This window comes from Neolamprologus brichardi, chromosome 5 (assembly GCF_056152115.1).
Source record: "Neolamprologus brichardi isolate AB-2024 chromosome 5, ASM5615211v1, whole genome shotgun sequence".
NCBI classification, from domain to species: domain Eukaryota; kingdom Metazoa; phylum Chordata; class Actinopteri; order Cichliformes; family Cichlidae; genus Neolamprologus; species Neolamprologus brichardi.
Window position 1 is genome coordinate 6,188,626 of NC_142108.1, and position 14,863 is coordinate 6,203,488.

At 40.0% G+C, this 14,863-nt stretch overlaps 1 protein-coding gene across 4 annotated transcripts; it reads right to left on the bottom strand.

Moving 5' to 3' along the window:
• Window positions 1-1,199: 1,199 nt before the first annotated feature.
• On the bottom strand, window positions 1,200-14,450 carry mbd1b (methyl-CpG binding domain protein 1b). 4 transcript variants are annotated; one of them, XM_087840560.1, is made up of 17 exons: window positions 14,341-14,450; window positions 13,275-13,851; window positions 11,653-11,793; window positions 11,364-11,499; window positions 10,978-11,264; window positions 10,794-10,876; window positions 10,608-10,648; window positions 10,270-10,410; window positions 10,099-10,179; window positions 9,990-10,010; window positions 9,805-9,897; window positions 7,070-7,231; window positions 6,792-6,971; window positions 6,575-6,655; window positions 6,401-6,481; window positions 3,679-3,771; window positions 1,200-3,596 (listed from the first exon to the last, which is right to left on the bottom strand). In XM_087840560.1, the coding sequence occupies exons 2-17, from the start codon at window positions 13,697-13,699 to the stop codon at window positions 3,129-3,131; spliced, it is 2,514 nt and encodes an 837-aa protein (XP_087696686.1). In that variant the 5' UTR covers window positions 13,700-13,851; window positions 14,341-14,450; the 3' UTR covers window positions 1,200-3,128. The 4 variants fall into 4 exon arrangements, with proteins under 4 accessions (XP_087696686.1, XP_087696685.1, XP_087696684.1 ...); XM_087840559.1 differs by having other exon boundaries at window positions 6,401-6,484; XM_087840558.1 differs by having other exon boundaries at window positions 10,608-10,651.
• Window positions 14,451-14,863: the final 413 nt, after the last annotated feature.

Consider the following 14,863-nt stretch of genomic DNA (forward strand, 5'->3'; position numbering starts at 1 on the left):
CAATGATTTGATTTCTTTTATACAAAGAGATCCAGATTTTCTGGAACTCTGACAGTTATTGGTATTAAACGCTTTCAATATCATTTGAAGTGCTAACTTTTTAATGTTTGGATGAATATTGGACTAATTTCAGGGCTTCAAATGTTGTAAGAAAATTCACTGTAAGTATTAAGAAGTATATCCGATCCAGAAACAGCTTAATACTAATTAAAATAGTTTTTTTCAGCACATCACCAAATAACGGGCGAAAAAAGTGGCTCAAAACCAAAAAGGACCTGTTAAACACCTGTTACCAGCCAAGTGAAGCACACATTTCACTCTCTGAAGACAAAGTTAAGGGTGAGAGATCCACAAACAACAGCTGCGCTAAAGTCCTGGCAACAGATCATAAAGGAGAAACTGAAATTTGCGGTTAAATGGTCAGTTTTGCCCGAGAAAGTTCCTAAGTACAGCACTTGGTTCTTCCTTGATTATCTTCATCAGTACAGGACAACCTGGAGCATCTTTTTTGAAAGAGTGAGTTCCCAGAATTCATAGCAAAGCTTTTGACCGCTCATGAAGAACGATCAACAAAACCGACAAAGTGATAACCTCTTGTTAAAGGCACAGCTGAACTCTGAACATCACACTGTTGCTTCTTGTCAAATTTACACGAACACTCTCTAGAATCTGATTTATATTAACTGATCAAAGTATGTTTAAGGCTTGCTTAGCTTTATAGGCTATATGTTCTCTTTAGGTTATGTGTTCCACTGACTCAACCATAAAATCAATAATTAGCGGACAGCAACCACAAATTGATTTTACTGCATATAAAGTTTAAGTCAATTAATTCTACTCAGTTGATGATTTAGACACATTTGACAAATTGTAAAATAATACAAAATATTATAAAATTATCGCCAAACATTACATCCACAAAGACAAAAATGACCAGAAATGAGGAAAACCTGCGTCAGTTCTTCAAATATGTTTTAATTCAAAGACTAAATAATATTTTTTCAAAGAATAACCCACTGTTCCCAAATATTTCAACATATGCACAATTACTTGAGGAAAACATAATTAAAAAAAAAAAAAATCACATCAAGAATGTATAAAATTTCACATTGTTAAAACTTACAAGAGGTTTGTAATGGGGGGGTGAATTATTATACACTTATAAAACAAAAACAAAACACATTATATAGCTGAATTAAAGGCCAAGTGTTATACTACTCGAGAACGGAGACGGAAGGACACTCGTTAAGTGCTTCATAAAGAGTCATAATCTGTATGACGATTGTTGCTACATCATCAGTTTAACAAGAGCATGTTGTTCCAAAAACAACAAAAACCTCGGAAAACCAAAACTAAACCTTTAAGGAAAGTGTACTCTGCTCTCAGCTAACATGCTGCCAGTCACAACTGTAATCCCGTTGCTGGGTTTTAGTTTAAGATTTGTGAATGTTTAACTACATTCATCTTCAACTGGTTTTTGTGTTTTGAGATCTTAAAGGTGTTTTTAGTGTCAAGTCTAAGTACGGGGTCAGTGAATAAAGTTTTCAGTAGATATATTGTGAAATATTCTCACTCGACATGACATTGGGCTGAAATCGAGAGAAATTACAAGTACCTTTTTTTTTTTTTTTTAAAGTGTTACTTATGCATACTTTTCATAACCATCCACACTGTCTCTTTATTTGGGGAACATTCAATTACATATTTGACCAGTAATGTCACTGTATGTTCTGGATAATCACTACTATCTCAGATGTCTTGGGTCTTTTTAAAACAGCGGCTTGCTCCTACTTATAGCTTGTGGGTCGTGTCTGAACGTTTGCTTCTGCTCTAATGACTTTAGACTGTCATAGTAATAGGGTGAATACAAATTTAGCATAATAAGTCCACACTAGGTCAGTTTGTGATGATATATTTCCCACTTTTCAGATATTTCTGTTGCAATATAAACACAAAAACTCACCCTGTGAAAGCAAAAAAGGAGGGTAGGTTAGATTTACAAGAAAAAACCTGACCTACCCATCAGCTGTTTAAAAAAACAAGTTATGAGATTAAAGTTATTTATTTATGAGAACAAACCTCAGAAGGTAATTGTACTTTTTTTCCTGTCATGGGACAACGTCAATGCATTTTAAAGGTTGTATGAAACTCATCACACCACAAATGCTGCTGCTAGGAGCACATTCTGCCTTCAGCGGAAGAGCTAAACAAACAATCGTCTAATTTGCAATCAGATTAAGACATTTAAAAATGCTTGTAATTTCAGCCCAGAATCAACATGTCATTATTATAATCCAGTATGAATGGTCATGAATTTGAAATAATCACATAATTCAATTTAAATAACTATTTCTAATAGAAGGGTACCTTTGGCAGCTCCCTTATTTCCCAAGTGGTCACCACATCAGATGGATCCACACATCTGATTTGCCACCCGATACCCTTTCTAACTCACATTTATCTGGCCTTAGTATTGTCACTGGAAGCAAATGCAAAAATGGAACACATCAAACAAGTGCTAATGGAGTGCTAGTGACAACAGTGATGACACTAGTGAATATATTATTAAATTAAAAAAGAAAGCAGTTGAGGTGCACACTTGTTTTTACCAAAACAAATCTTCTATTAACTTTGTTGTATTTAGTATGAATGAACCCGGTAGCATGACAACAGTGTTAATGCTGGGAATCAAACCTGTGGGCTAATTCCTAGGAGTACAGTTGTCTGAAAGGGCTACTAAAATGTGGAATAATGGTAAGGACGGTGAGGGATATTCCTCAAGTAAGAGTGTGAATCAACCAACAGCACAGTAACCACACAGAGGGCTGACTTCAGCCTTATCCAACACACTGCCAAAGCCAAGACACGTAACAGTCGAGTAGAAAAGCCCTACACCTACATAATAAAACGTCTGAGAAGAAACACGCCTGGATTATAACGTCACAACTCCTGAAATGCCTTTGGTGATTCTTAAAATAAACCATTTACAGTCCAGAGGTAAGTCTGTAAAGTTTTGATATACATCATCACCAAAAATTACAATAAAACGGGACAAAGTGTCACCAGAAAACCAGTGGTCTCCACTCTGCTCACATTTTTCCCCATTTCTGTCTGTGATGATGTTGAAGTCAGTGAAGTGCTCTGCAGTTATTACAAATGCCCACATTCTTCTTCACCAAGAAATCACATGTTGATGACCGTTCCAGTATGATGGGGTCTTTATAATGTAATGGTTCTTTAGGAGGCATCCCCTGGCACACAGAGTACTTCTCCAGACCCAAAAGCAGGTTGACCACCTCAGTCACCGAGGTTAGACGTGCTGGGTAGCAGTCGTACAGCGGGTGGGTGGGGAGCAGCGGTTGCTTTTGGACCGTGACCTGATAGAAGAAGCCCGGGTCGATCAGCACCATGGTGTCAGTCATGCTGGACTGCTTAGAACACTGGATGAGCTGCAGCTGCGGGCCCTCCACCATTATAGCATACCACAATATGGGCAGTACAGAGGAGCGTAAAGAGTCTAGTAGTTTCATGAGGTGGTTTTCTGCATCTGTACCAGTCCCAGCCGAGTTATCAGCCAAGCTGAAGATCTGTGTAATCTGCAGACAACAAACGGATAACAATACATACACATATGATTGTTTTTGGGGGGGATATGGGCAGCCTCAGCAGGACACTTACCATGGGCAACTCATCTTCGTCTTCTTCAACAACTTGCTTTGTAGCTTCTCTGGCACTTTGTGCTCTCTCTGCATCCCATCTGTTTTGCTGCTCCTGTATTGACAAAGTTGGTCTCATGAGAGTGACGCCTTAGTCTTTAACTTAATGCAAAATTATAAATATTAAACTACACCCAGCCCACACCTGCACATCAAATTGAGTCCAACAACGCAGTTTATTATTAATACACTAAAACCGTTTGAGGACAGAAATGAATCCTTTGTGGAAGTCTGCAGCTACAGGAAACCTCTGGTGCTGCTGATGGAGATTATGTAAAGTATCGGGTAGCAGCCTCTGGGGAGCCCACAAAGAAACTTCACACATTGTAGTTCCTCAAGTTGCTATTTGAGGCTGGCTCATAAAACAAGTCAGATCCCACAGAATCTCATGTTAAAACACCCAAATCTTAAAGTCTGGTTAAATAATTAAATAAATAAAACAACAACACCCATTAAACTGTTACTTTGTACTACTTAGCAGCTAGCTGTGTCTGTTGCATACATCCATACAGTCAGTGTTGGGGAGTAACGGAATACATGTACCGCCGTTACGTATTTAAAATACAAAATATGAGTAACTGTATTCCGTTACAGTTACCGTTTAAAAAGGTGGTATTTAGAATACAGTTACTTTGTTGAAATAAATGGATTACACGGCGGTACTTTCCTGTTTCATATTGTCGCGGGTCAGGACTGTTTTGGTTTTGTTTGACAGCTACGTTCTGTTATTCCGGGTGGCAGCGTTACGGTTGCCATGGTTACAGGGAAACGCTCTCTCTCTGCGTGTTTCCTGGGTGAGAGAGCGCAGTTGTTGTTGTTGTGCTAAGCTAATAGGCAGAATGCTACAGGTATAGCTCTAAAGAATGTAGCCTCATGGGCAGTGTAGTCCGTGCTGCAGGGAGAATGGACTGCCATACACGTTATGTGTCTGTGAGCGCGAGGAGGGAGAAAAAGGAGAGTGGAAAAGTACGAGTTATCCTCGGGCAAAAATGGGAGCTGGAAGCATGTAAATATAATAATAACCACTGCAGCCAAGAAGAGTGCCTGATGAGCCCAGTTGTAAGTAAGCTATTGAGACTCGACTGTACACTTTGTTCGTGTTTTCCTCCGAAACAATAAGTTCCGTTGGAGCAGCCTTTCAACGCCTCTCTCTGTCTCACACAAGCAAAGTTGACCCAGACAACAAAGTAAAGCTATTTTTAGGCTACGAGCCCAACACGGAACCGTATTAGCCAGAGGTCCCTTTACTACGGTTCGGACTTTCAGTAACAGTAATAAATCACTGCAATAGTACATTCACGTAGTTGTGAAAAGCACGATAATATATTAAGTAATCCAAAGTATTCAGAATACGTTACTCTCATTGAGTAACGTAACGGAATACGTTACAGAATACATTTTGGGGCATGTATTCTGTAATCTGTAATGGAATACATTTTAAGAGTAACCTTCCCAACACTGCATACAGTTCATACACCATGCCAACACATCTTGCGAGGGCTAACTACAATTCAGCACTCTAACTTTTTATCCAAATATGCTCACTTGTGGCTAGATAAAATTTAAAAAAAGAACAAAATTGTGAAGCTAAATTTAAGAATTCAATTTGCTAAAAACTATTTGGTGCCATCTTTTATTTACAGTCTATTGTTTTAGGGGGGGGGGGGGTTAGCCTGTGTATTGAATTATTAAACACTGTGGTATATAAAGATGTGCACAACTATGCCGTTACTTTAGCAAAATTGTGTTCATCTATAATTATGAGATCAGATCAGCTATGACAAATGCAGAAATTCTTTTATCTCTGTGTAGACACCAACACCACCTCTGGAAAACATCAAATAGCTTCAATGAAAACCATGAACAAAATGATACATGTATGAAAAGGGCCACATTTTTAACAATTGGTGAAGTGTCAAAAAAGGAAATCTACACTCCTCCCTACACATAGTTTAGATAAGGAGGGCCAAACAAACTTTGACTGTTATCATATTTGAAATAAATCGTGGAAAATCAGATATGTTCGTCCATAAACTGACTGGCAAAACAAGTGACCGCAAGGACAAACTGAAGGACAGCCAAGGAGAGGGTGGTGACAAGTAGAGAGCACAAACAGCTTGGCAGCAAAATGCAGCCATTACATTACAACAGATCACATTAACTTTTGTGGGTGGCCTCGTGCCAAATGAGACACAAACCGAATCACTGCAACATCTCTGGTTTATCCATCCAGGTTGAAGGCATTGTTACATTTTGTAACCATTCTGTCTTTCATGCTTCTATTCTGTAAACTGCAATAAAGGCAAACTGCTCAAAAGCTTCATTTAAATGATGCTGTCAAATATTGAAACAACAGCAAAGGACCATGAGAACTGTAACAAGAAGCAACAACCCTGACATTATACACTTTACTTGTTCAGACTTCATTACCAAACAAAGGTTAAAAAGACCACAGATTTAAGAAAACGGGGTTCCAGTAAGTGTTCATGATACGAAAGTGTAAATAGGAGGCTGATGGCTCGTGATGAGTCAGGATCGTGCCGTCGTTCGGCATTGGTCAGCAATAGCTTTTTACACAATCAGCCAGAAAAGCGCAACAGTTTACAACAGAGCTGCGAGACATTTGAAGCAAACCTCTTGGTGAGGATCAGAAAGAGCAACGCTTTTGTTCAAGTTAAACTTACCTGGTGGGGGTTGCTGTGGTTGCTGATGTGAGGGACGCCGTCTGACAGCCCATTCTGCACTCCAAACTCGGAATTATTCAACTGCTGAAAGACAGCGTTACGTTGAAATCGTGTTTCTGTTTGAGATGAGGGGCATTTGTCAAAATATGTGTAGACTGAGATCTGATTTCAAACCTGCATAGATGATTGGTGGTTTCTCACATTCATGTCAAAAAAGCTTTTGCTAGACCTCACAGGTGACGAGCTCCAACTAATCTACAACGGCAGAGCAAAGCCAGGTCAGGTTCACAATTAATGGGGGGATCGAGTCGTAGCTGCCAAATGACCTCAAAAATAATCTTTATGAGCAAAGAGGAAACAAAATAAATGACCAGAGGCATTAGGTACTCACTGGTTGTAAATTACTGTCATCATCTTCATTGTCGCTTAAATCATAGCCCATTTGAGACCCTTTGGTTTTCTTTAAACCTAACTTGCGACTGTATGTGTAGTGAGGTCTAGGCCGGCCTGGCGGAAGTGGGCCATCTGGTCCGTAGTCACCTTGTCCCATCTGGAAGGGCAGCAAATGCCTCTGCCAGGTAGAAGCAGAGGAATTTACTTAAATAAATACTGGAAGAATCAGTGTCATTGAAAAACTATTTAACAAAATTGCATCTGTCAGAGTCTTACCATTGCCTGCCTCTGACACTGCCGTAAGCGACATTTCTGCCTTTTCTTGTTACTGCCCCCAAACTTGGGCTTGTCTATACAGAAATCACACGTGCCACAGTCTTTCCTGCAGAGACAGGCTTTGCATTCTCCACAGGAACGTCGCTTCCGCTTTTTGTGCCACTGAAAACAAGAAAATTCACACAATTGGGTCAAAATAACAAGACAACAGTGAAGAAATTACTAATAGAGACACACTTTTATCAAAGATATGCGACAAGTAAGGGCTACCATGGGCAAAAGGTGTCTTAGGAATTACACAACTTCTATTTCCACGATAAATTTCCAAAATGTAAAACTGTGTCATCCTGGTTAAATCATTCTGGTTAATTAACTGGTTGAATAAAGAGAAAGTTAAAGACAAAAAAAATGTGCAGTCGACTCCAACAGTCTTTAACGGACTAGTGCTGAGGTGTCTAAAGGGTACAGGGGAGATTGTCTATATGGGAGAAAAGTTATTGTTTGCAATCAGCCTGAATGAAACAGCAATCCCACTGATGTGAAACAATGTGGAGGCTGTAACTTTCCTATAATTAATAAACAGCACAAAAATGTCATTGTGTTTTCCCATATTGGCTTTCCATTCTTTGGGGTTCGGCTGGTGCTTCTTCTTCTGCAGTAGTTTAATGACACCAGTCTGCAGAATTGGTGCCCCCAACTGTTGATCACAATCTACCTAAAGCCTAATATTTTTATAGCAGTTGTAAATAATGTTTGCATTTATTTACACATTCTGGAAATATTGCTAAAAGTTGTACTAAACGTGGATGGAAACTTGGCCAATGAGTACAAAAGTTTTCTCTTTTTTGAAATGGAACTGAAGGCAAAGGAAGGAGGGCGGGAAAAAGAAAAGGCTTCAAGGACAAGAGGGAAGGAGTGGGGGCAGAATGAGACAAGTTAGTTAAGGAAACTATGGTTGGTTTATGGTTCATGTTGTGAATAATAATAATAATAGTAAAGGTGAATACATTTTAGGAATAAAATGTATTCACCTCTCTCCCACCCATCACAGCCTGAGAGGAGTCCTCACATGAGCTGGAAGTTGTTGCATGTATTGTTAAGAAGTGTCCCTTTTTTAACATGAAACGTTGTTACATTGCAGTTCATATAAAACCAGCATGAACAGAACTGTAACACTAACGAACTTTCACTCAACTCAACTCGAAGTTGCTGTTGTGAAATGCTGCAAAAATTCAAGGTGCTGGAAACATTCCTCAGAGATTTTGGTCCACATCGACATGATCAGACACACAGTTGCTGCATCTCACCACATCTCACAGGAGCCCTATCTGGATGTCATTTGGGTAAAGTAAACTCAAGAAACCAGTTTCAGATGAGCTTTGTGACATTATCCAGTCAGCAACAACACTTACAATGATGTTTAAATGGTGTTCAGTTGGTACTAAGAGGCCTAGAGTGTGCTCTGAAAATATTCCCCATAACACTATAACACCACCACCAACCTGAACCGTTGATACAAGGCAGGATGGATCCATGCTTTCATGCTGTTTAAGGCAAATTCTGACCCTACTGTGTGAATGTTGTAGCAGGTATCATGACTCACTGGGGAGCCTCAGTTCCATGTTCATGTTCTGAGAGGAGAGGCATGCAGTGCGGTCTTATGTTGCTGTAGGCCATCGGCTTCAAGGATTGATGTGCTGTGGGATCCTTTTCTGAATACCTTGGTTGTCACAAGTGGTCATCTGAGTTACTGTTCCCACTGTGCAGACTAGGGCTGCCATAAATGATTATTTTAATAGTCGACTAGTCACCGATTATTTTTGCGATTAGTCGACTAATCAGATCATCATCCATTGGACGTAAAACGTACAGCTTATTGCACCAGCATGCATCTGAACTTATATAACTATCATTAGCTTAAAGCTTGAAGTGTTTAAGGTATGTGCTAACCAAAAATAAAGATAAGATGATAGTTTATTAAACTTTTAATGAAATTTGCAGATTTTCTTGGTGGAGTTTAATAAACTCGGCCGTCTGCTCCTTGCTATCTAAAATATATCAGGACACCGGAGTAAATTCGCAACCATCTCACACTTGTGTTTAATCAGTTTTCTGTTTGACGTTTATTCAGCTGTGTAAAAACTATAACTTTAATCTCAGCCAAACCGATTTACTCAGGAACAAACAAAATACTAAAAAAAAGCCAAACAATAACATTTTTAAGTTATCTAAGTGACTTATATATCATGTTTAACCTGAGTAGCGAAAGACGGCGGTGGGTTTGAAAACGATGTGCCGGGAGTTGAACCTTGACCTCCCAGCCAGCTCGTCTCCAAAAATGAAATTATACACCCGACCCATCCTTCAAATCTGGGGAAATTAAGGACGCATTTGTCGGCCACATTTGGAGAAGTCTTTGAGTTTGGACAGCCTTTGTTGCGTCGCTGTACAGTAATCGGCCTACAAATGCGGCGCCTGAATTTGGACACAGCTACAATACCGGACACAGCTTCTTCTTCTTCGGTGTTTAACGGCAGCTGGCATCCTTGTAGATGCATTGCTGGCATGTTCTGTTTCAGTCCATTACTACACTCTTAAATCGTACTACTAACTCCTAAGTCTTTCAGGATCTTAAAAAGCTTCAATGAAATGTGTCACTACCGTGTGTCTGTGTGTGGTAAAGGTATATGCCTTTATGCAAACGTTAAAAAAAGAAAAAGACCTAAAACACTCACATCATCATCGTCATCAGTTGACAACTCATCCTCATCATCAACATCCACATTGACTGAGAAGTTCTCCGTGTCACTGCTTTTGAGACTGGGGTGCTGTGTGAAGACAACATCAGCACGAGTAAGGAAAGTGATTGTTCAGCACGATGCTATAAATAACACATTTGATAAGATCAGAAAAGTGTTACCTGTGAATCTGTAACTTCACCCTGTCAAATCAAATGAACATTTTAGAAAAGGAAACAGGAAACAAAGCCAATCAAAGTGTTAACAATTCAGACTATACAGACTTTATACCTGGAAACTCATGCTGTCGTCAAATGTCTCTGAAACGTCACTGTAAGGCCTCTGCTGCATGAAGCCTCCACTTCCAGGGCCCTGGAAGAACATACCAAATGCATAAGAAAGCAATATTGCAAGTAATTTAAAAGTATATAAATAAATAAAAATCAGTGTGTAGCTGTTTACCTTGCGAATAGGACATATACATTTGCGTTTTCGGCATATGCGTCTCCGGGATTCTGGGCTCTGCAGCCCATGTTTGCAATTGGCACACTGCCCACAATTGTCGGTGTTATGACATCCCACGCACTGACCACAAGGAATCCACTACATGTGGCATGGACACAAGGAGAAAGACAGTTTGCTTATTTAATAACATTCATGAGAAATGTGGATTGTAAGACACATGGCAACAGTTTTTATCAGAATTTTAAAGGAAAATGAAATGAATTTAAGAGCATTTCAATATTAGCATGCACCCTTTGAGCATTAGTTACAATGTGTCCCTGCACGCAGCACATTACCTTTCTGAAGCGAATCATTGGGTGTTCTTTTGTCTTTGATGCTGCTGAAAGTGGGGAAAAAAATGTAGGTAATGTTACAAGGAGAATCCATATTTCACCCCATCTTCAGCCAACTGTTTCCCAGATATATATCTGATGCAGTTTTGCCTCTCACTTATAATTCTACACACTTATGCGCCAACGTACCCCAACAGGAGGGACAGCAGGGCCTCTTTCTTTGTTTGTCATACCACGTGCCTGTGAAGGAAATGCCACATCTGGCACAGATCCTGCAGACACACATGATGACCCCCCCCCCCCAACCTCAAGTTATCACGAGAAGCTGACACTTGTAATGATGGTGTTATCTTGCACGTAGTAACAGACTCACAGTATGCTGTCCTCTGACCCGATCTCTCCATTTATGGAAGGGAGCGGACGTGGCTGAGATGACGATGGACCAGGGAGTTTAATTTTATCCTCTGCAGGTGGATCCTCACTGTGAGACCCTTGATTCGGCGATCCCACTGTACTGTTCAAGGGGGCATTTGAATAACTGGAGTTGACGTTTTTAGACCCGAGGCTTGGGGTTAGTCTGTGGTGGGAGTCAGGAGTGTCTGCCCCCTCTCCCCTCTCCATCCAGCTGGACTCTGAGGAGGATCGCTCGCGGACCTTTCTCTAAAGGATGAGAGGGTGAGGATAGCAGACTCCAAGTCATGCAGTGCAAATCTTCAGTGCTTTCATGCTTAAAATACAAAGAAAAACACCAAGCGACACCTTTCTGCTTCGAATTCTTGGGAGCGGTGTTTCGCCGTGGTAGAATTTGCCCGTCTTGTACTCAAAGTTAGACAAGTCCTGTCCTTCCAGCACTGAAATCAGCTCTACTCTGCTTCTCACTCGATCACCACGAGGACTGCAAAGGAGAAAAAATAATTACAACCACAAAAAAAACCAAAATGTTCCTTTGATATTCAGTGCACGCTTCAGGAGGAGTGTAAAAGGTAGCACCATTAATATGTCAACAACTGTACAGGTGGATTCTTTATTCCTACAAGGCCGTATTTACCTTAAGTAATATACATCCTTTTGGCCAATACTAGATCCTGAGCGCCGAACGACCTCTTTGCGCTTCCAGCCCTCCCCCAGTGCAGGGCATTCAACCCATCCCTCATCAGGGTGCGATCGTTTACGGCGCGGTGCATGAAGCCTGAATTTAAAAGAAGACACACACTCAAACATTTTAGAAATGTTTAGATCACATTGAGGGAAAAGAGACTGCAAATACATCACCCTGAGAAACATGATGAGTAATAATAATAATAAATAAAAGTTCTTTTCACAGATACAGGTAAAGTTGCATTGAAGTTTGAAATGAGCTCAAATAAGACATTTAAAGCTCTGTTTTCATCGGTAGCTCCTCTGAATATTTGAAAATACACTTGATGCTTAAAATGGTCATAAAGCTTGTGTAGCATCTTTGCACGCATGCATCCCCACTGCCCGCCCTGTAGTAACAATGGTAAAAATGGGGATCCTGTGCTTGCTCACCAGCATAGCATCTAAATTTAGTCCACAAATATTTAAGATAATGCTGCTCATTATCAGATTACAGCAAAAGACCTAAACCTATTCCCAAATTGCTGGCTTCGTCAATCAGTTACACAGTGACACAGATATGTCCATCCTCTGAACCTCACAGTAGGAAAGTAATCAATCAAGTAAAATAAAATGCAAGTTAGAGTTTTCTATAACATGGCAGGTATATTCTGGTAGTTATTTTAACAATTAGAGTTTGCAACCTATTTAAGGGCACAGGAATCCATGCACACTCTAGTAACACCAAAAGAGCTTGTAACATACACGGTACTGTGCAAAAGTCATAAGCCATCTCTAATTTCTTTATACTTTGCTTTCATGAAACCAGACGTTCTTGGCATTTCTTTATAAAGTGGTCCTGAGGGTTACTTCTTCAGGCTTTTTGAAGGTTACTTTTAACTCAAGAGATGAACTAGTGTTGCCTAAACATAACAGAAAAATTACAAAAAAATTGTTTCAAATTGTACCTTTTGGTACTTTGTTACTAGTAGTTTGAGGAAACTGGACAAGCAGAAGACACAAGATGTCTCAGCCTAAAAAAAAAAAATCATAAAGAGAATCTGAAAATCATGTTCTTAAGGAACAGGAAAAATTTCAGCAAAGACCTGAAACAGAACCTGAGTGACGCTGAAGTCTCGTCAAACACACATAGGTGGGCTGTCAAGACGCCAGTCTTAAGGAAGGGAACGGTGGACGCCAATTTACACAAGAAGTGGACCTCGAGTCTTATGGAGTGATGAATCCAAATTTGACACTTTCGGTCAAACCAAATTGTAACTTTAAAGCTTGTTAGAATTTTACAAACTCTGTTTTAAAACACTGTATGGATATTTGCACATTTCATTAAATTCACTGCACCTAATTTATTTTTTTTTCTGTAAAATATTTAAAAAATTAGCGTGGCTCAAGAATTTTGCACAGTACTGTACATCTGTTAGGCAGTAATGTGACAGTCTGATCAGCTGGACCTTTCTGTGTTGCAGGGGCTTATATGATCTATAGCATTTTGGAGAAAAAGCAACTTTATAAGTAAATATTGCTACAGCATCACATGACCACAAAGGATAGTAAGAACAACATTATTCAACCTACTGATATATCTTTTTGATGGTGCTCTCACTGCCACCCACACTCTCGCTCCTTTCACTTTCTCCTGCCAGACTCTCTTCCTCTGGATCATTTCTATCATTGCTTTCGGCATCATCATCATCATCTTCAAGTGGCTCAAACCAGTCAACAGGAGGCTCACCACCAGGAGATTTTGCCTCCTCTTTCTCCTCTGTTGCTTTTTCTTTCATGGGACCAGAGCTGGGGCTTCCTATTGCATTTACACCATCTGAGGATTCTGGGGCTGCTTCATTTGTCTCATCTATTTCACTGCTCTTCTTCTCTGACCTTTGTCCTACATCCTCTTCTACAGTGTCTCCTTGACAGCTGTTCTTCTCTGCGTTTTGTCCTGCATCTTCTTCCACAGTCTCTGTGCCCTGGAGTGGGCTTTCAAGCGTTTCCTCATCCATTGATTCACAAGTTTAATTTAAGTTTCCTCTATAGTCCGTCTTGCATCCCATTTAAAGATGTTTAAGTCCACAGTGCCTCTTGATGTCCTGGCCTCTGAGGTTAAATGTGTGCGGCTGCTGGTTGGAAGCTGGTCAATTTATCATGGCAAAGCCTGTAGTGAAAAAAGAAAAATAGAGGCTGATTATAAAAATGATCTATACAGCATGTACAGTTAACACAGCTAAATGGCTGAGAAATTGTAAAGTTAGTTTCGAAATAAATCTATTCACAGTTCATTAGCTGGGACTATAATATAGCAATGTTAGCCAGCAAACAAAACGTTAGCATTAGCTAGCATAAACTGCTAAGTTTTGTTACTGTTTCAAGTTGTGTTGTTGTTTGACATGCAGCACGGATATTTTGGTGACACTGAGATTAGCGAGACACTAAACAGTAGTGTAACATCAACGCTAGATTAGATGAAGTAAAAGCAGTATAAGCGAGAGCAACGTTAGCCTCCGTTAGCTATCGCATATCTCCATGGATGATTTCTAATCCGATAAACTGAAATAAATGATGTTTATAGAAGCTGTTTATCGCTACCGGACTACAAAGGTTTGTGGCCACTTGGGTTTTCTAAAAAACACGCACCCACACACACCTTTAGGTAATATTCCTCAGATGTTTGGGATAGTGATTTCAACACGTAGCTCCCCCCATTCACTTAGAGCTAACGTTGATAGCTACCCTGCACCTAGCACTACGGAAACGGTAGCATTGGACACAACCAAAGACGTCGGAACACTCAAGATGCAACTCCCCCTAGCTTGTGGAGGGTAGCACGGAACTGTTCGTTGGATGTGGTGAAGGTGTTCTGTGGTGTCTCCCCTTTGTGTGTATGTGTGTGTAAATAAGGTGCGGGACAAAACGCGCTAATGAGTACATCATTATTTCACGCGCGTGTGTGTGTTCACTGCCAACAGCAAGACAAAAGCAACTAACTGGCACCGCCCCGTCTTCTCCTAAGTGAACATAGTTTTTATGCTTATATTTGTTTTTTTATATACAACTTTTTTTTAAAATGCTCCTAAAAATACCTTCGTATTTAAGAAACACTGGTTTAATTTTTTTTTTAATTCAATTTGTAGCACCTAAGTGAAAAATGTACCCCATATCAGTGCCAA